The sequence below is a fragment of the Hyperolius riggenbachi genome, chromosome 2 (genome assembly GCF_040937935.1).
Source record: "Hyperolius riggenbachi isolate aHypRig1 chromosome 2, aHypRig1.pri, whole genome shotgun sequence".
Taxonomy (NCBI): domain Eukaryota; kingdom Metazoa; phylum Chordata; class Amphibia; order Anura; family Hyperoliidae; genus Hyperolius; species Hyperolius riggenbachi.
The window spans coordinates 321837830-321860209 of record NC_090647.1 but is presented as its reverse complement, the minus strand read 5'-3'; the positions used below and the strand labels follow the sequence as shown (position 1 = coordinate 321860209).

Here is a 22380-nt window from a genome sequence, read left to right as displayed (position 1 = left end):
TTGCTGGGGAATGGGGGGGGGGGGGGGGTGGCATGAATTGAAGTTAGTCTAACTACATTTATTGTTCCATAGAGAGAAGTCATGCAATTTTTTAGGGTGCATTTTTAAAAAATCAAATGATGGTTACATACACAGTTGGTGATGGGCTCAGTTGGAATACCTCTGACAAGGTTTTGCATCAAGTATAAAGATGAGTCACATTATTTTGCAATGCTTTTGCCTGATGGTGACATGCAGCTTTTTTGTATACACTCATGTCAATTTCATTCACTATCTATTTTCTAATACTTAATTCCTTTTTTTGCCCACAGACCCGATCCCTTAGTTATTCTGAGCTGGAGTTGCCATCTACCAGTTTTCTCCAGAGGTTTGGGAGTCTGACATGGCGCAAGAAACGATCCAGTGGGTTAGAATGTAACGAGAGTGCCACCACTGCTTCATCTCCATCAGAATTCCAATGGGCGGTGGGACGGATGGATAGACCAGCTGTTGGAAGTGATCTGGATTTGAAAAAATAGGCGCCCCAAATCCTGCATTGTTGAATCTCCCTACTCAGAGCTCACCTCAAAGTATACAGGTCACGACTCCAGGATGGAGCATGAGAATAAAAGGGCTTTAGAAGTGGCAACATCTTTTGACTATCTGCCACATAATGTTGAGGATTATGGTCCCAGGTATCCTGATTCAAAAGGGGAAAATCAACCAACTGACGTTGCCACTCAGCTTTCTGGAGAAGTTAGAGGGGGAAGAAGAGTCTCTTCCATGTTGGGCAGAGAATATACTGAAAGGCTACCTAACGCCAGACTGCTCTACTCCAGCAGACTCAGCTCCATTCTTTGTATAGTGAATCTCACAGCTTAGAAGTTTTGGAAGAAGACGAGGAGCCCCTTCCAGTATCGAAGCCCTCTTTATCACTGTTCACCATCAGATAGTAAAATTGAAGATCAAAAATATAATAAGGAGGATATAATATCTAACAGATTTTGCAATGAAAATGCCACACAAACAAAGAATAAGAGTATGTGCATTGAAATACAGTGGGAAAAAAATCAGTCAAGGCTGTGCAGTCCAGAAAAAGTACCTGTAGAAAATAAACAATCAAGAAAAAAGATGCCTCTCTATACTAGCATGCTTTCTGATGTTATGGATCAGACTGACTCCTTCCAAAATCTCCCACAGGATTGCAAACATAATAACACTTCCACATTTCAAAGTACCAGGCACATAAATTCAAACCAAAAAGAGACTTCCAAATATCACAGTTCAGTTCAAAATGGTCTGCAGAAGGGGTCAGTAAAGCCACACCCACCTCTGGACCAGAACATTAATAAGAATAAAAGACATAATGGAACAATGCAAAAACACTCCAGGTTAAACAGCCAGGAAGAGATTAAATCCCCCACAGCGGGGGAAGAAAATATTACGGGACAAGCATCTCCCAGCACAAGCAAAGTCAGATATGAAGTTGTTATAACTATGACTAAAGAGGAAAATGAGGCAAACCAGTTGCCAGCAAAGGTACAGGAGATGGTGAAAGGGGAGGAACTTGTAGGACAAGATTTGAGGCTGTCACCTTCATTGGAATCTCAGGCATGTGGCTATCATTGGGCGGGTACTCCAGAGGTGACAACACACGCAGTCACAGAAACATCGGAGCATACTGGAGAGAGCACAGCTCACAAAGAGGAGGTCTCAGCGGAGAGGAGGGAGTCTGACAGCTATGAGGGGGCACATCTGAACAGGTGAGCAGGGGGTGGGAACACAGCTGGGCAATTCATGAAAATTGAGAGAGAAAATGTATCCTTAGAATGTTTGTAGAAGCAGAATATGTATTATGTGAGAGACAGGTGTTGTACTTTAGTTTAAAAGGAAAAATATTCTTGTTTATATGGGGCTTCAAATTTAGAGATTCAGGAAATACAGATAAACTACTATTTAAGAAACTGTAAAGCTCATGGATGGCAAACTGTGTATATGTGTGTATATATATATATATATATATATATACATATATATATATATATATATATATATATATATATATATATATACACACACACACATATATACAGTATATGTATGTGTGTGTATGTATATATATATATATATATATATATATATATATATGTATTTGTATATATACCATGTGTATGTAAGCAGTTTCTATATGTATATTGTGTTGCTGCTCAAAGGTTGTAAAAGGATTTTTTTTCTTGTAACCCACAGGGCTGGGCTGCTGTGATTGAACTCTGTATTCTGCCTGTCATATAACAGAAATACAAAGTTCAGGGTGGGGAGGGGAAGGTGAGGATAGGGAAGTACTGTACAGATAAGTGCTAATGCAGGAGTGGCCCAGTATCTTCCATTTCTGCTGCTGGTGCTGCTCTGGTTTTATCGTACTTAAACTCTGAAATCAGTAATCTAGGTAAGTTAGAACCTACTAAGCATATTAATAATATATATGGGTATGCGTCTGTTTGCTGAAATACTTTGTACATGAGTATAAGAAATAGAATCGGTGACAGGTTGCTATTAACTAAAAGATGAGGTACATGACGGCACACAGCAAGAATGTGCACAGGGAATATTCAGTGTCATAACACTGTGATACGTGATGCTGGAAGGAACGTTGTGCATTAGTGAGAAATACGCCCACTTTATTGTATTGAGCTAACATGAGTATGTGACTGCCACATTCACTCGCTGCTCCCCTGCGAATATCTAGTATAGTCTTATACCAAGCCGCTAAACTGGCCCAGTATTTATAGGAATGCAGGTGGCTTACTCAAGCAGTTTAAAGTGAAACTCCACCTATGTGCCAAACCTTAAGCTGCATTTTACTGTTTGTTATTAATATTTGTAATCCTTGGTAGACTTTTGAAGGAACCATATTAGGATATTTCAAAGTTTTAGCTCATGGCATGAGGAATGGTCTACACCTCTCTATGTTTAGCTATAAAATGTCTGCAAAGAGGCAGCAGTATATTATTTTATTTTTTCAAGTGCGATCTGTGCATGCTCCACTGGGCAAAATGGAAACTGCAAGAGTCCTAACAAGAAAAATGCTACAATCTAGGAAATTAAAGAAGAGCTAACGTTTTTATATCCAATAGCTCCATAAGTAGTCAATGCTCTATTTACTATTGATGTATATAGCATCTTCCGTGGCTCTGAAAGCAGGTTGTAAAAAATGATTCCACTTACACCAGGGGGGCCCATTGCTTAGATCGCAAATAACTTCTGGGTAGATACCACACCTCTCACCTAAAGGATGTGCGTGTGCTGCACTAGTGGCTTACATCTGTAGGTAGATTCTACCTGATAGATCATTTTCAATTTGTATTTTTTGATGCAGCTCACAAGCTGGAAAAGTATGGGCACCTTTGACTTCAATGTTTTTGGGCCGAAATTGTGTTCACAAGAGCCTTTGCATCCTTTTGCACCTCTTTATGAAACGTGTACTGAACATATCCAAAGTGCCATCAGGAATGTAGACTATGTAAACAATGTCTACACATAAATACCAATGAGCAACAGTATCTAGGCAGAAATATCAGGATTAACCAGCCATGGGATAAAGGAGAGAGGTCCATGATGAACATCAGTTTTAAGGACAATGGGGGCTGATCCACTAAAGAAAATAGCGTGAGTAACCTCCTTTCACTTGCGGTATTTTCACAGCGTGCTTTAAATGTAATGTGCTGCAAGCTACGCGAGCTATTGGCCGTGTAGCACGCGTAACCATAGGAGCGCATGGTATGCTGCGGTTTGTGCAGCATAGCGAACGCTATTAACTTCCTGCTAATAAGAAGTTCTCCTCTCCTCCGGCCCTGAGCTTCTTCGGGTCCAATCACTATAAGGATGTGGTCCCCGCACTCTGATTGGCCCAATAGCTTGCCTGTCAAATGACAGACACATTACATTTAATGCAAGCTGTAGAAATAGCACGAGTAACAGTAGGTTACTCACACTATTTTCTTTAGTGAATCAACCCTAATATCTGCAAAATTACCTAAAATGAAAAAGTAGAAACTACAGCATCCGAACGCGACAAAGTGGCATGGGAAGTCCATTGTGCGGTTTAAAGAAATGGGGGAATATGTGGTCTTCTTTAGTGCTGTACATGGTGCTGTACAGAGTTATTAAGAGTCATTTCTGGGACTCCCAATATAGTGACTTGTTCTGGAAAACCATATGAGATTTAGGGGAGTTACTTGTGTTTCTCTTCAGATTTGGTCTGGTTTATGTAAATGCTTCCCAGATGGTTGCTGGTGAATTTTAGCAGCTGTTGCTCTCCACAATAATATTTGGTATCCGGTGCAAGTGTATAGTAGACAGTATGCCATTCCTTGAAATCCAGACTAGTTTTTAGGTTTTGGATCAGGTATAATCAGCTCACATGGATGAGTGCCATGAGTAGAAGGCAGAGTAGCTGCTGATGACCTGGGATGAATTAGGCCCCAGACTGGGGAGGCTGGAGTGACCTGGATAAGTAATTGGCAGGGAGTGCCCTTGGGCAAATAGCAGGTGGCTACTTATGAACCAGAGAAGCTGATGCTGGCACATGTCACAGACTGATCAGAGGTTAGGGAGTACTGACTGCTGACTAACCCAAGGTGACGGTTTGACACAAAAGCAAAGTGATTTATTATGTGGCTGTTTTCTCTGTTCTAATCCAGAGTTGAGTGTTTTGTTTTGGTCACTTTTGGCTAAAAAAGAAAATCAGTTTCTTGTAACCCTAAGCATTTGAGAAGTGTTTTGTAACACCTGTTTTTACTAAGGTTATTCTTAATTTATATGCTCCTTTATAGACAAAGACTTGTCAGTACACTGCAGCTCATCAGTGGCATTCACCAGGAGTTTGTGGAAGGCTACATCAAAAACGGCGCCTGGAGATTTGGGCGCCAAGAAAATCCAGTACAGTAGAATCCCTTTATAGTAAACTCCAAGGGACCAAGAAGTTTTAAATCAGGATGATACCATTTATGATTTAAAACTTCTTGCTTTTACTGATGGCTAACACGGTACAATACCCTACTGCTACTACTATGCTCCAAGGGACCAGGAAAAGTAGTTTACTATATCAGAAGTCTACTATATCAGGATTGTTCATACATTTAATATTGATGCATTTGCTGGGTCCTTACATTGGTTGATAAAAGACATACGTCCATCAAGTTCAACCAGTATAACCAGTCCTGAGTTTACTTTTACTATATCCAGAAGCTTACTTTTTTAGAGTTTACTATAGCGAGATTCCATTGTAGACTATCAGTAAATTTACCCATATTCTACAATTTCCATGCAAACTATGATCATAAAATATTGGTAATACATACTAATGTTTTACTACAGCTAAACATAACCCTATTCTCACACTGAACCCTCCCTCTACCGATACTTAACCTCACTCACCCCTGCCCATGGCTAATCTTAAACCCCCCCCCATGGCTAATCCTTAACTCCCCACCCCCCATGGCTTACCATCCCATGGCTAACCTTAACTCCTCACCTCCCGTGGCTTACCATCCCATGGCTTACCTTAACTCCCCACCCTCCATGGCTTACAATCCCATGGCTAACTTTAACTCCCCCCCCCTGAATGGCTTACCATCCCATGGCCAACCTTAACTCCCCACCCCCATGGCTTACCATCCCATGGCCAACCTTAACTCCCCACCCCCATGGCTTACCATCCCATGGCTAACCTTAACTCCCCACCCCCCATGGCTTACCATCCCATGGCTAACCTTAACTCCCCACCCCCCGTGGCTTACCATCCCATGGCTAACCTTAACTCTCCACCCCCATGGCTTACCATCCCATGGCCAACCTTAACTCCCCACCTCCATGGCTTACCATCCCATGGCTAACCTTAACTCCCCCCTCCCCATGGCTTACCATCCCATGGCTAACCTTAACTCCCCACCCCCCATGGCTTACCATCCCATGGATAACTTTAACTTCCCCCCCACCACCCATGGCTTACCATCCCATGGCTAACTTTACCCCCCCCCCCCCGCCCCCCATGGCTTACTATCCCATGGCTAACCTTAACTCCCCATCCCCCATGGCTTGCCATCCCATGGCTAACTTTAACTCCCCCCCCCCCAATGGCTTACCATCCCATGGCCAACCTTAACTCCCCACCCCCATGGCTTACCATCCCATGGCCAACCTTAACTCCCCACCCCCATGGCTTACCATCCCATGGCTAACCTTAACTCCCCACCCCCCATGGCTTACCATCCCATGGCTAACCTTAACTCCCCACCCCCCGTGGCTTACCATCCCATGGCTAACCTTAACTCTCCACCCCCATGGCTTACCATCCCATGGCTAACTTTAACTCCCCCCTCCCCATGGCTTACCATCCCATGGCTAACCTTAACTCCCCACCCCCCATGGCTTACCATCCCATGGATAACTTTAACTTCCCCCCCCCACCACCCATGGCTTACCATCCCATGGCTAACTTTACCCCCCCCCGCCCCCCATGGCTTACTATCCCATGGCTAACCTTAACTCCCCATCCCCCATGGCTTGCCATCCCATGGCTAACTTTAACTCCCCCCCCCCCCCATGGCTTACCATCCCATGGCTAACCTTAAAGAGACTCTGAAATGAGTTAAAAAATCGCTTTTTAGCTTATATTCCACATGGGCATGTTTGCCCCAGCTAAAACGCTGCTATCCCGCGGCAGAACGAGGGGTCTTTACCCCCCAAACCCCCCTGCAAAATCAAAAACCAACTTGGTCGTAGATTTTGCTGCTCATGGAGGCAGGGCTATGAGCTGTAGCTCTGCCTCCATACGCGTCTATCAGCGGCGGATCTCCGCCTCTCCCCGGCCCTCTCAGTGAAGGAAGAGGGAGAGGGGCGGGGGAGAGGCGGAGATGCGTACTGATAGACGCGCTGAGAGGCAGGGCTGCAGCCATTAGCCCTGCCTCAACAGGAAGCGATCCCCAGACACCACGGAGGGGATTTGGGGGGTAAAGACCCCCGTTCTGCCATGGGATAGTGGCGTTTTAGCAGGGGCAAGCATGCCCATGTTCAATATAAGTTAAAAAGCAATGTTTTAACTCACTTCAGACTCTCTTTAACTCCCCACCCCCCATGACTTACCATCCCATGGCTAACCTTAACTCCCCACCCCCCATGGCTTACCATCCCATGGCTAACTTTAACTCCCCACCCCCATAGCTTACCATCCCATGGACAACCTTAACTCCCCTCCAATCTACCATGGCCAACCTTAAACATCCACTTGCCGCCAACTACCAAAAAAGTGCCCGCAATTTGTAGCCTTATTTTATATTGCTGGTGGCCCCAAATCCAATATTTATCCGGTACATAGGTGCCCAAATTTTCATCCAATCACAATATTTGAATGGGTTCCTATGGTGGCGTCCAAACATCTGCTGCTAGCAGGTGCCCAGATGTTCTGTTTCAAAGTGGAAGGCATCTGAAATCCAAGCCTGTTTCATCTTGATAAAGGACAGGCTGTACACATTGCCTATAGACAAATGGATGCAACTTTTAGTCGCAATCCCTCTAGATTAGTGTTCCCCAACCCTATCCTCAAGGCCCACCAACAGTGCATGTTTTGTGGAAATCCACATAGGTAGGTAATCAGCTCTGCTGAGACACTAATTATCTCACCTGTGCATGTTTGTGGTTTTCTGCAAAACATGTACTGTTGGTGGGCCTTGAGGACAGGGTTGGGGAACTCTGCTCTAGATGTGTTGAACATCCTTTCAAATGAGTCTATTGCAATAGGGCAGGCAAGCACCTCTTGCAGATGTTTTGCACGTTTTGGACACGTGTCGTTATTGGACACCCAGTAATCCATGGGGCTTTCAATTCTAAAGTTGCCACTATCTAAGGCAGAGCTGACATAGTTGTTAATCATAATGATAGAGTCTTCTTCTGAGTGCTACTTGTGGTTAGGTCTGGCTAGCCTGAAAAAAACTAGCCATGCCTGTATTAGACATTCCCTACTAGTGGTGGTGTTACTGCTGCTTCCTGCTTGTGTGCCATAGATCACAGAGCTGTGACAGGTAGCAGATGCATCCTTGCTGCCTAGGTGAAGAGCTCTGCATAAGTAGCCTAAAAATGCTTCCTCACAGTGACACATTTTGGCTTCTAATCCTCTAGTGTGATGAGTTTTGCTATTTTTGCCTTCCAGTGCTGATCCAAGAGGGTGGAGAGCAAGGGTTATTTGCAAGCACAGCAACATAAAGAAACTTTTGCGCCACTAAACTTCTGAAACTGAGGAACTAGATTCTTGTTGGTTAAGCAGCACAACAGTGTCCTCTGGCTGCTCCCCCATCCCAACCCAATTGCAGGAGATCATGATGTATGGAAATTCCTTTCAACAGCCTGTTCTCCTTTCTCCTCTCATCATATACCAACACCCCCTCTTCCTCCATCTGGGTCCCAAATACAGCATCGTTTCGATAGGGATGGTGCCACTGATGTTTACTTGATCATAACTGACCATTTTTTTCAAATGGGAACACACATTCTGAATTTCTACACTCTCTTGAGAGATTAAATACCCATGCTTTTCAAAGTACTCCATGACAGCTCTGTGTTGCTAGAAGCACAGCTACAGCGTGTATAAAGTTACACTGCAATGTCACAAATGAAGAAGTTAGAGGTAGCTTGTATTGGCCATGCTCTTGTGCCAAGTGATCAGGGACTGGGTAAGACTATTATAGATGAAGGTACAGTTCGATAGTATCTCTAATAACATGTTCACCTTCTGGGTAGGGTTGTGCATGGGAATAGGGAAAATCCGCAGTAGGGTAGAAATTGATAATTTGTTGACTGAAGCAGTTGTGCATGGAAATGGGGAAAATGATAATAGCACGGTAATACTGCAGTTATGGGGAATCTGGAGATTTCTCTTTATTTCCCATTACAGCACCATTACTACCACTGCCACTGGTTATGTATATCTATCCCTATGCACAACTGCATTCCACATATACTCCATTGCTGCTTTTTTGCCCCCATATCCATGCTTGTCTTTACCCATAATGTATCCATGTTGTTGTAGCACGCTATTGGTAGCAGTATGTACCTGAATACTGATACATAGTCTAGTAAGTATAGGAAGGTGCTGTAGATATCTTTTAAGGCACAATTTGGTATCTCCATGCACAACTCAACGTCATTCTACTCTGTATTCCTGGCCAAGTTTTCACTCCACCAACCATTTTTGCTATTGCCAACTTTATGCTGCACCTGGTACTGTGAGAAGAACTGTCAGCTATATGATTCATTAAGTGCAGGGTCAAAGTTAGAGCACGCTGACTGCGTCACAGGTGTGGCCTGCTGTGGCCCTGTTGGTCTTCCGCATTGTATGTAGATCCAGCTGTAGTGCCGACCTCCTCTCCCCCTTCCTGTGTTTTCCCTTAAAAAAAAAAGTACATTCTTTTATTTCAGGCTCAGTCTCAGGTCCTAAGTCCTTGAGCCTAAAGTACCTATGCTACTTCCAGACACCTTTTTAGGTGGCATTCATTCCAAATGTCATCCAGTTTATGATGCCAGCTAGAAATGTGATCTGCTGCTGTTTTGATGGTTGAGGCTGCTGCTAGTGGGCTGAGCTGACACGTAGCACCAGCGTTTCTCAATCTCAGGTCCCGCTTACATGGCCTAATGTTTCTGCTGACTTCTGTATGCTGTCCATCATGCAAAATTCCAATATGCCTGCTGTCACTTCAACTGCGATTTTCTGAAAAACCACAAGGGCTTTTGGAACGTTTCCTCCTAGTTGTTAGTTTTCTCCTACACACCCAACACATTTGGTGGTTCTAACATGTATAGGGGCTTTGCTATTAACCTTTAAAGTAGGTCCATTGACTTTAATGGACATCACAAATTAGCTTTGACGAAAATTCACAGAAGTTTCCAAAGTCCAAGGAAATGTTTTGCGACACTGCCAGAGGCTCTCTCGCTTATCTTTACTAGTAAGACAGACATAAAATAAATGACAGACCCCATTATAACTGCACAGATTGTAAGACTGTAGCTGTGCACACATTAGGTTGTGTACCTGAACTTGAATTTTTTTCTTTAAACAAAGGTTTAAACTATCTTGGTGTGACAAATTACACACATAAAAGTAACAGAACCCCATTATAATGAATGGATTTTGTGACTATAAATAAAGCACATTAAGTTGTTTGCTTTTTTCCACCAATGATAGTACGTATTTGTTACTATCGGCTAACACTTATCTGTCCAACTGCCACCCTGTTCTAGTATGCTATAAATGTATAAGTAAAATTACCCGTCCAACTGCTAGCCTGTTCTAGTATGCTATTAATGCAGTATGATAGGCCTCAGAGGCAGAGCACACAGCTATAAAGTGCTGCATTAGTTAACAACATGGCTGCACTTTGCTCACCATGTCACAGTGGTCCTGAATGCCTGGTCTAATATTCAGCAAATCCTATACAATAAAATGCAAGTGTCCCTGCGTCATCAACTGGTTGTGTGTCCCTGGCTTTTTGGTACTGAGCATGTGCACAGCCAGGGCAGTTAGGACACAGGGCCGGATCTGACAGTTTGCTGTGTGTGGTTCACAGAGGTTCTCATTGCATTGTGGGAAATAACAGCTTTTTCCAACTGCCAAGCAAGCAGCTCCCTGTGTGCATATACTTCAGACAGTGGTGGGGAATGAGCAAGCGGGACACGTATGTGCGCGCATTGCGGGGGTAGCGGCTGTCACCTAGCGCCTGTTTTTTAATGGGCGGGTCTTTTTACTAGTGTATAATAACGATCTCCACAGCACAAAGCAATAATGAGCAGTAAAGGCATCTTTACAGCCACACTGTGCAAACAAGCAGCACTGCCGCTCTATGCCTGGTCTAATATTCTGCAATTACTGAGGAAATACAATAAGCCCTGATGAACAGTAAAGTTAGTTAATGCAATCCTTCTGGGGATGTTGTTGCTCAAGGGCTCAGCAATCAATCGATTTCAACTGACATTTCTGACCTGTATGATTTTTATGGACAGTAAATGGGTTGCCATATTTCCGATACATGGTATGCTTCCACATGGCAAACACTTTAATGGACCACTGAAACAGGTACAGGGCATTGGATAGCACCAGATATGCTGCTTTTTCCGGTTGGGTTTGTGGTAGTGTGAACAGACCCGAATTCCCCAATTCAGCCTACATTATTTTTGCAAATGATAGTACATTTGCATTAATTAACAATTTACAAAGTTTTTTTGTATATGCACAACACTTTGTGCATTGCTTATGAATGCAAATTAACAATCATATGCATCAAAAAATGGGCTGAACTAGGGCTTGCGTAAGCACAATTACCATATGAGACAACCATGTGCTTGTCTGATGTTGCAATATGCCTCTACAGTTTAGTTGAATCTCAACATATATAAACATATATAAACATATATAAACAGACATCATTTTGTTGCTCAAAGTGATTGCCAATAGTAAGACTGGGTGGCAGCCAGTCATCATGTGTCAGAGTGCATCTTCAGGATATACATGGAGTTGAGGATATGAGATTTTAGTGAAGGAGAATAAGCACAGAAGATCCCTTTGTGGAAAAAATCCAGTAATTACGTCCTTGTGGAAGTAGAGATGGCTAGATATTTCTAAATGTCACTTAAAATGAAGATTCACACCTGCCTCACCTCCCTGGTTCACTAAGCAGCACACAGCTCACTGGTGCCTGGCTCCTGCATGTACACCACTCCTGCAATGGTATGCACATTAAAAAGAATGGAGACAGCACACAAATGGCTCAAGCAATAGCTTTTATTGAAATATGCAAAGGTAAAGTACATGTTTCCTCAGGTGTACCACATCCAGCATAAGTGACAAATATATATGATGCATATTCCTCTATGCAAATTCACTATTATAGCTACATCAGATAGTAATTAGCCTTGCAAGTAGCAGTGAATGTGATATCTGCTTGTCCAGGAAAATAGGCTTAACCCTTTCTGTGCTTCCTGCAGTTAATGCAAATTTTTTTTGTAGAATTTCGTTAAATTGTAACTGTTTTTTTTTTGTCTAAAGATTATAATGCTGTGCCTAATCTTTTAGAGCAGAGAGCAAGTTCTGAGTTTAGATCCACCTGAACTCATTGTATACCATAAATAATAAACAAAACTATAAACATTTAAAAAAAAGCAAACATTTTCACAGAAAAAGAATCCCACTGGGGGAACTGTAGTTCTCTAGTATGATATTCTTCGGAAATTGCTTTACACACAAAATGTATCTTGCATTTTTATTTGCATTATTTATGGTATACACTGTTTTACTTCTATATTCCCATAATTAACCTGAATATGCATATTTGTCATGTTACCTTGTGCAATGGGATTTAATGTTTCCCTTGTGCTGGGTAGGGTACAGCTGAGGAAGAGCCACACCCAAAACACCAAAACATGTAGTGTACCTGTTTGCATGCTTTAACGCAAGCTGTTGCTTGAGCTATTTGTGTGCTGTCTCCATTCTTTCTATTGTAGAGATTTCTAAATGTGTCTCTGAGAGGTCTGGATTCCTGTGTGACTCAAAGTCTGCTTCAGAGTGCGGATTCCTGTCTCTTTCAGAGACTAAGCATCCTAGAACTGAGACTTTGCTATCACTGTTCAAGACTGTAGTGCCTCTATTGACCACTGAGGATCTAGACCTGGGCTCCTGTATGACAAGTTTAAGGCTAGAGATGGCCCGAACCTCCGATTTTAGGTTCGCGAACCTCCTGAGAAATTTCGGTTCACGCAAAGTTTCGTGAACTGCAATAGACTTCAATGGGGAGGCGAACTTGGAAAATTTATGCTGGCCACAAAAGTGATGGAAAAGATGTTTCAAGGGGTCTAACATCTGGAGGGGGGCATGGCGGAGTGGGATGCACACCAAAAGTCCCGGGGAAAAATCTGTATTGGACGCAAAGCAGCGGTTTAAGGGCAGAAATCACATTGCATGCTAAATTGCAGGCCTAAAGTGCTTTAAAACATCTTGCGTGTGTATATGTTACGGCCAGAACCCGAAGTTTGGCCACTTCTAGTTCTGGACGGCCAATTTGCGAAGTGGCCGCTGTGCTGCGGCCAATGTTAGAAATGGATTGTTTACTCTGATATTAATGTATCTTCTGGCCGCAGCGCAGCGGCCAAACGTATTAATTTGTTGCAATTAAGCCGGCGGCAATGTAACAATTCAAGCCGCCGGCTTTTTATCTGCCTCTCTCTCCTTCTCCCCCCCCGCCTCTCTCTCCTCCTTCCCCCCGCCTCTCTCGCTCTCCTATGGGCAGCCGGCGGGGACACGAGTGTCCCCCCGGAGTCGTTTGTCGCGGCAGGGAAGCCTGCCGTTCTTGCAGAGCGGGTGCTGGCAGAAGCAATGTCTGCAGCCTCCCCGCTCTGCTGTCCCTGCTGCAACGAACGACTCTGGGGGACTCGCGTGTCCCCCGCCGGCTGGCCATAAGAGGAGAGAGAGAGAGGCAGATAAAAAGCCGTCGGCTTGAATTGTTACATTGCCGCCGGCTTAATTGCAACAAATTAACTAAGTGGTTATACGTTTGGCCGCTGCGCTGCGGCCAGAAGATACATTAATATCAGAGTAAACAATCCATTTCTAACATTGGCCGCAGCGCAGCGGCCACTTTGCAAATTGGCCGGCCAGAACTAGAAGTGGCCAAACTTCGGGTTCTGGCCGTAACATATATATCAATCAGGGAGTGTAATTAGAGTACTGCTTCACACTGACACACCAAACTCACTGTGTAACGCACCGCAAACAGCTGTTTGTGTAGTGACAACCGTGCTGGACTGGTGTGCACCATGACAAGATTGCTCTTTCTCACTCAGTGATGTCAGGTAATGTCTGACTGCCTTATCAACTTTCGATGGTTGTTTCTCTACTATTGTTAAAGCTTACATCTATTTTTTTAAATACTTGTTCTGCTTGCTGTTCAGTACCTGCATCGAGAATCCTTTATGGAGGGCAAGTCTGCCATTGTGAGTGACCACGGATAATGGCCGGGAAATCCTGGTTTGATTCCGGTCCGGAGTGAGAGCCTAAGAAATGGCTACCACCACCACACATCCAAGGAAGGCAGCAGGCACGCTGTGGGCAAGGGAGCAGGAACGGCTACCACACACATTCAAGGAAGGTAGCAGACATGGCATGCAGGTCCCGAGGTAGTGACCAAAAATAACAATACAGGAGGACTTTCGAGGCCCTGCTGTATATGTGAGATGAATCAACTTTAAATCCTTTGACGAGAATCTGTTATGGAGGGCAAGTCTGCCATCCATTCAAGTGAAAAGTATGCACTGACTGCCAGGTATAATACAATGCACAGTCAAAGATGCAGTGAAAGGTATGCAGTGATTGCAAATAGCTGTTTGTGTAGTAGACGGCCGTGCTGGACTGGTGCGCACCGTGATGAGAAAGCAGGTGATGGCGGCTTTCCAGCCCATATGGTCGCCGGGCTGAGGTAGCTGAATGACAGAACAGTGACTGTCCAGCTGATCAAATTTGGTCTGTCCACAATGAAGCAACAACCTTATTATCTTTGGTGTGCCACCCCCCGAGACACTCATATAGCTGGCGGTCATTCCTTCATTGTGATACGCAAGCCCCTTTACTGCGGCAAGGTAATGATCACGAAGGGGAATGGGCACATGTACATGCCTTTTGTTTTGTTGTTGCAGCCGCAGTGCAGCCAGAAAAATTAGGCAGGCATGTACACGCACCAGAAAAATTATTATAGTGGCCGCTGCTAGCAGCGGCCTAAACAATTCAGGAATCCGCCTGGAGTCCTGGACCCCGTTGGTGGTGGCAGAGAAGGCAGTCAAGTGGCCTGCGGGCAGAGGTGCTGTGTGGGGAGCGACTTAGTCTTGGGGCAGGCAGCCAGTCACACGGCGTACAGGCAGAGATGCTGTGTGTAGGGATTGACTTAGTCTTCGGGTGGGCAATAGCCCTCCGGGATCCATGCCTCATTAATTTTGATAATGAATGAGGCATTTCTGACAGGACGCTTGAGGCAGGGTAAGACAGAAGTTGGATGGCAAATTGGGACAGCTCTGGCCACAGGTCAAGCCTGCGCACCCAGTAGTCCAAGGGTTCATCGCTGCTCACAGTGTCTATATCCACACTTAAGGCCAGGTAGTCGGCTACATGCCGGTCCAGGCGTTGGTGGAGGGTGGATCCGGAAGCGCTAAGTCGAGGCATTGGACTAAAGAATGTCCACATGTCTGACATCACCATGAGATCTCTGGAGCGTCCTGTCCTTGCCTGCGTGGACATGGGAGGAGGATTATTGCCAGTGGTACCTTTATTGCATTGTGCTGTGACTTCACCCTTAAACGCATTGTAAAGCATAGATGCCAGCTTGTTCTGCGTGTGCTGCACCCTTTCTGCCTTCTGGTGAGTTGGTAACATGTCCGCCACTTTGTGCCTATACCAAGCGTCTAGTAGCGTGGCCACCCAGTAATTGTCATTCCCTTTGAGTTTTTTTATACGAGGGTCCCTCAACAGGCTGTACAGCATGAAAGACCCATCTGCACAAAGTTAGATCCAGACGTACTATCCATCTACTCTTGCTCTTCCTCAGTGACGTCAGGTAAGTCGTCCTCCTCCCCCCAGCCACGAACAATACCACGGGAACGTCGAGCAGCACAAGCCCCCTGCGACGCCTGCTGCAGTTGTTCTTCTTCTGCCGCCTCCTACTCCAAAGAAACACTTTCCTCATCATCTGAGTCTTACTCCTCTTCCCCACACGGCTCTTCCTCCTCCTCCCCCCTATGTGCTGCCGCAGGTGTTGAGGAAACATCTGATTCCGATGAAAATTGCTCCCACAACTGTTCCTGCCATAACTGTTCCTCTTCACGCTCCTCCACAGCTGGATCCACCACTCTACGCATGGCAAGCTCCAGGAAGTAAGCATACAGGATCAAGTCGCTAATGGTGCCTTCACTGCGAATCACCAGCTTGGTCACCTCTTCAAACGGCCGCATGAGTCTGCATGCATTTCGCATCAGTGTCCAGTTGTTGGGCCACAACATCCCCATCTCCCCAGATTGTGTCCTTCTACTGTAATTGTACAGGTACTGGGTGACTGCTTTCTCCTGTTCTAGCAGGCGAGAGAACATGACCAGGGTTGAATTCCAGTGAGTCGGGCTATCACATATCAAGCATCTCACTGGCAAGTTGTTTCTCCGCTTAATGTCCACAAAGCGTCCCATGGCTGTGTAAGACCGCCTGAAATGCCCACACAACTTCCTAGCCTGCTTCAGGACGTCTAAGCCTGGGTACTTTGACACAAATCTTTGAATGACTTGATTCAGCACATGTGCCATGCAGGGTACATGTGTCAGCTTTCCCAAATTCAAAGCGGAAAGGCGATTGCTGCCATTGTCACACACCACGTTGCCGATCTCCAGCTGGTGCGGGGTCAGCCACTGATCCACCTGTTTGTTAAGAGCAGCCAGGAGAGCTGGTCCAGTGTGACTCTCCGCTTTGAGGCAAAATATGTCTAAGATGGTGTGACACCGTCGTACCTGGCATGCAGCATAGGCCAATGAGAGCTGGTTCTGTGTAGCTGGAGAGGAGATCACAGCATCAGTAGAGTTGAACTGCCACTCAGTCGAAGAGGAGGAGGACGACAGCGAAGAGGATGTTGCAGGAGGAGAGAAGGTGGCAGAAGGCCTGCCTGCAAGCCGTGGAGGTGTCGCAAGTTGGTCCGCTGCACAGCCACGTACTCCCTGCTTGCCATCGGTCACCAGGTTGACCTAATGGGCTGTGTAAGTAATGTACCTGCCCTGACCATGCATCCGTGGTCACTTGCCTCTCAACTTCACGGTACAGTTTGGGTATCGCCTTTTTAGAAAAATAATTGCGGCCTGGTATCTTCCACTGTGATGTCCAAATGGCCACAAATTTACGGAAGGCCTCAGAGTCCACCAGCTTGTATGGTAACAGCTGGTGAGCTAACCGTTCCGCCACGCCAGCTGTCAGATGCCGGGCAAGGGGGTGACTGGCAGAAATTGGCTTCTTCCGCTCAAAGATTTCCTTCACCTGGCTGCTGTGGGCAGAGGAGCAGGAACCGCTCAAGGGCAGAGGCAGAGTGGAGGAGGGTGGCTGTGAAGGTGCAAGAGAGAAAGCGGCTGAAGATGCTGCACCTGAAGGAGGAAGAGGAGAAGGAGGGTGGCTTTTCTTTTGTGTGCTGCTTTTGCTCAGGTGCTCTTCCCATTGCAGTTTGTGCCTTTTCTGCATGTGCCTTCATAAGGCACTTGTCCCTACATGAGTGTTGGCCTTTCCACGGCTCAATTTTTTGAGGCAGAGAGAACAGATGGAATTTCTCTGATCTGAGGAAGACACATAAAAAAAAATTCCAAACCGCGGAGCCCTCCTGGGGTGATGGCACTATGGTTGCATCAGCAGCTGACGTTGAAGGGCGTAGAAAGTGAAGTCCGCACGATGTCGGTAGAATCAATATGGCTTTATTCAATCGTTACACATAACAAGCTAAAAGCCAGCACCACATGCTGACATGTTTCGGGCGTTACACGCCCTTAATCATAGCATAGGCGAACATGAGAAAGGGTGACTCCCAGGGGAGGACTGGCCCAGGGGGACGGGGGGCAATTGCCCCCCGGGCTGCCCGAATCTTAAGTAATTAGGGCCAGCCACTGCTATATGCAGTGGCCGCAGACATACCACAGGTGACAGGTTCGCAGAGGGGATCGTAACCTTGCGCGATATTTCCCGGCAAGTTGAAGTATCCAATCAGAGAAGGGGCTGAGGCGGCCGGCCGTGGTGTGCCCTTGTGCGTGGCTGCGCCTGCGGTGGATGTGAGCGCCACAAGGACACAAATAGCTTAGGTCCTCTCCGGCCTGGTGGGTTGACCCTGCTTGACTCCGCACCCCGCCTGGAGCCATTGCTGCCCGCAATGTGCTGCTGTGCCTGCGGTGTCATCGGAGTGAGCTGTCTCACTCTTCAGCTTTCTGTGCTGGGGGGGCTGGGGGCCTGGAGCTGTGGCTACGAGTGGCTTGCTGGCCTGGCTGGAGGAGTCGGACACAGTCCTCCCCTGTGCTGCTGTGCCTGAGGTGTCATCGGAGTGAGCTGTCTCACTCTTCAGCTTTCTGTGCTGGGGGGGCTGGGGGCCTGGAGCTGTGGCTACGAGTGGCTGGTTGGCCTGGCTGGAGGAGTCGGACACTCGGGGGGCTGAGAGTCGGATATGCCACCTATAGCTGCTTGCTACTGTGGAGGAGGTGTAGGACTGAGGAGACAGGAGGATAGAGGAGGTCGGGTCCAGGTCGCCAGAGGAGAAGGTGGTTTTTATAAATTTTGTTTCTGTACTTCTTCTCCCTTCTTGTCACTGAGTTACTCACACTTTGCTGCCTGCCTGCTACTGCTGTCAAATTCAATTCTCTGCCCAGGCCAGTGCCCTCAGAGGTTTTTTTTGTGTGATAATCATCCCCAGTCTGACCCTGGCCTGAGGGGGAACGTTTTTTCTTCTTGTGGTGTGATTGGCGGCAGGGGAGGGGGGAGGCAGGCAACTAGGCACTGTCAAACAGGTAGTTGGAGGGGGGGGGGGGGGTAGGTGTCAGAAAAGTAGTTTGTATGGTGGGTGGGCAGGAGTGGGGTTAGGCATCACCAGGTAGGTAGGTTTGTGTGTGTGTGTGTGTGTGGGGGGGGGGGGGGGTTGTTTAAAGGAGTTATCAGGCATTTTTAATGAAATAAGTGCTACTTACCCGGGGCTTCCTCCAGCCCCACGCTCCCAGCATGTCCCTCGCCGCAGCTCTGCAGTCAGCCAGTCGCTGCCGTTGCCTCCCAGTCCCCGGCGATGGCACCAGTCCGACCTGGATGTCGGCCTGTACTGCGCCTGTGCGAGCAGCACTGTCAATCACCGCCACGTGGGCCGGAGTGTACTGCGCAGGCGCAGTCGTTCTGCGTCTGCACAGTACGCTCTGGTCCATGTGGCGGTGATTGACAGCGCCACTCGCACAGGCGCAGTCGGCCTGACGTCATCGCCGGGGGCTGGGAGGCAGCGAACAGCTGACTGCAGAGCTGCGGCGAGGGACATGCTGGGAGCAAGGGGCATGGACAAGCCCTGGGTAAGTAGCACTTATTTTCATAGAAAAAAAAAGCCTGATAACTCCTTTAAGGTTAGGCACCAGACAGGTAGATTGTGCGGAGAAGTGTGTGTGTGTGTGTGTGTGTGTGTGTGTGTGTGTGTGTGTGTGTGTGTGTGTGTGTGTGTGTGTGTGTGTGTGTGTGTGTGTGCGCGCGCGTTCACAGTTTGAAGATTTGCACACAAGATAGATATGGCTTTGGGCTGGGGATGCCGTGAAATGGGCCTCTAGTTTGTGTTGTCCCCCCAGGCCAAAAGGTCCCAGTCCTCCCCTGGTGACTCCTATATGGAGTAAGGTTACACCCGATACCACATGTTCAATAGACCCCACCCACAAAGAAAGGTGCATATAAAACAGTGGGGGGAGAAAAGGACACACAGAAATTCCCCACACTGAGATAATCTATTACATAAAAGCATTATAAAAGGCATAAAAATATAAATGCATGCGATTAGGCACCATATAACATTAGGCAGCATGAATTAGATCATCTTCATAAATTTCAAGAGATTCAAGATATGAACTTATATAATCATGTGTAAACAAAAGACAAGGGTGATCATTTGATCCACTCTAAGTAACTGTGTTGAGGTCCCATCTTGCATTAAGTCCTCCCGGTGAGCGTGTCCCTAATTGGAAAATCCAGTAGGCCTCCCTGGTAAGGAGACGTTTGTAAACGTCCCCCCCTCTCACAGGCCTTAGGACACGCTCAATACCCTGAAATGAGAAAGAGGACATGTCACCTGAATGAACTGATCTAAAGTGCTTTGCTACATTGGACACCTCTAGGGTCAACCAGCCAGCCCCCCTGTAGTGTTCAGCTATACGTTGTCTGAGGTGCCTAGTAGTGCACCCCACATATTGGGTGTGGCATAAGGAACACGAGATAAGGTAAATTGTATACCTCGTGTCACAATTCATGTATTGTTTGATGGGAAAGGTTTTACCATTGGAAAAAGAAACAATAGAACGGGTGGGTTTGTGGACACTACAATAGTGGCACGTTGAGAAATTGCATCTATATGAGCCAGGGGTGGTCAGCCAACACGGTCGTTGTGTACTGGAAGGGAGAAGGCTAGGTGACAGGATGCTCCCAAGTGTGGGAGCCCTTCTACTAGCAAATCTAACTCCTTGCTTGATGATCTGATTGAGCGTTTCATCCGCCTGTAGCACAGGAAGAGATTTCCTCACAATCTGCGTAATTTGTTTATATTCCTGGCTATAGGCAGTCACAAAAGTCATGTCTTTGTTGGATCGTGACTGCGTTCGGCGGGAGCCAGGAGTCAATAATTCCTCCCTGGTTCTCATCAAGGCCCGCCTCCTACCCCTCTCTATCATCCACCTGGGGTAGCCACGCTCCCCAAGACGAGAACCCACAGTGTCCAGCTCCACGCCGAGGGCCGAGCCATCAGAACAGTTACGGCGTGCCCGGATCGACTCACCCACGGGAACAGCACGGATGGTATGGGGCGGATGGCAGCTGTTGGCCCTCAGGGTGGAGTTGCCACTACACGGCTTGCGGTACGTGCCTGAAACCACAGAGGCAGAAGAGGGGTCCCCCCTCAGTGTGAGGTCAAGATAATTGACCTCTGAGGAGGTCCACTGGGAAGTGAACACCAGATTCAGAGAATTCCCGTTAAGAAACTCCACAAATTGCAGTGCCTCGTCGTGCGTGCCGTCCCAGACGACCAACAGGTCGTCTATATATCTGCCATACCACACAATGTGACTCGAATAGATATTGGAGTCACTAAACAAGTGGAGCTCCTCCCACCAGCCCATATATAAATTGGCCAGTGAGGGAGAAAATTTTGCTCCCATTGAAGCTCCACAGCGTTGTACATAAAAATCAGATTCGAAAAGAAAATAATTGTGGGTAAGCAGATATTGGACGGCACGCCCGACGAAGAACTGGAGGTCCGCAGAGAAAGCAGAGTATCTCGCCATATGATAATCTAATGCATCCAGAGCGAGAGCATGGGGAATGCAAGAGTATAGTGACTTAACATCAATGGCTATCCAACTGTAGTGGTCATGCCATTGGAAGTGCAGTAGACTACTAAGCACATGCTTAGTGTCTCGTATGTAGCCGGGAAGACGTCGCACTAGGGGTTGTAGGTGTTCATCTACCCAGTTGCCCAGGCGCTCCCCCAGAGAGCCAATCCCAGCCACAATTGGCCTGCCCTCTGGGGGAAACTCCCTGTTTGTGAATCTTGGGCAGGTGATGAAACACCGGAACAACAGGGGAAGAAACGGCGAGATACTCTGCTAGTCGCTTGGAGATTACTCCCAAACTTTCGCCCAAGGACAAGAGCGAAAGCAGCTGTCTGCTATACTCCGCTGTAGGGTCACATCTCAAAGGAGAATAGGTGGCCAAGTCCCGGAGCTGCCTCAGTGCCTCCATACGATAAACCTCTGTATCCAGGACGACCACTGCTCCTCCCTTATCCGCATTCCTGATTACAATGCGTATATTGTCTTTAAGGGAGGAGAGGGCCTGCTTTTCAGCCGGAGGGAGGTTGCTGCGGAGGCCTGGGGCCTTAGCAGAAGCTAGTTCAAGTAGTTCTCTCTCTATGACCTCCTGGAAAGCATCAACGGGGGGACTGCGGGCAGTCGTTGGATAGAAGGCTGGATTGCGGATAGAGACAGGCCTAACGTCATTTTCAGAAACCAAGGGGACCGTCTCTGAGAGCAATTGCTCTAAAGACAAGAGAGATTTAGTGTCCCCGAAATTTCTTATATCAGGCAAGGCCATACCTCCACCATCTGATAAATCGTACTCCACTTCATCCGCAGTCTGCCCGTCAATAAAATGCTTTCTCAGAAGAACAGACCTGACGAACTTGTTGACATCTAGAAGTGTGGAGAACACATCAAAATGTGTAGTGGGGGCAAAGGAGAGCCCCCGTGAGAGTAATGCGATCTCTGGGGCGGACAAAATAGTGGCTGAAAGATTAACAACTGTATGAGTGGCACAATCGGAAATTGGAGTCACCCGTCTCTGCTTGTTGTGTTTTATACCCCCTCTCCTCGTCCGCCTCGGCCTTTTTTCTTGTTGTATTTGTATTTGTTGTGCCTCTTGTGCTGGGCGGGTAGGGAAAGGATGGGCTGCTGGTTTTTTGACAGCTGATTGTTGGAACATGTAGCAGGGTCTATACCTCCCGTTGCCCCATGAACCTGTGCTCCAGAAGCATCCGATAGCTCAGATTGAGAGTCAGATGTTTCGGGTGAGCTAAAGGTAACCTT

At 46.8% G+C, this 22380-nt stretch overlaps 1 protein-coding gene across 1 annotated transcript in view; it reads left to right on the top strand.

The window, feature by feature from the left end:
• Positions 1-1458: 1458 nt before the first annotated feature.
• The window catches only part of CRYBG2 (crystallin beta-gamma domain containing 2), a 138632-nt gene continuing 117710 nt past the window's right edge, over positions 1459-22380 (top strand). The window contains exon 1 of the mRNA XM_068269229.1: positions 1459-1742. Coding sequence (XP_068125330.1) covers positions 1477-1742 — 266 coding nt within the window. The 5' untranslated portion in view covers positions 1459-1476. The remainder of the gene's footprint in view (positions 1743-22380) is intronic.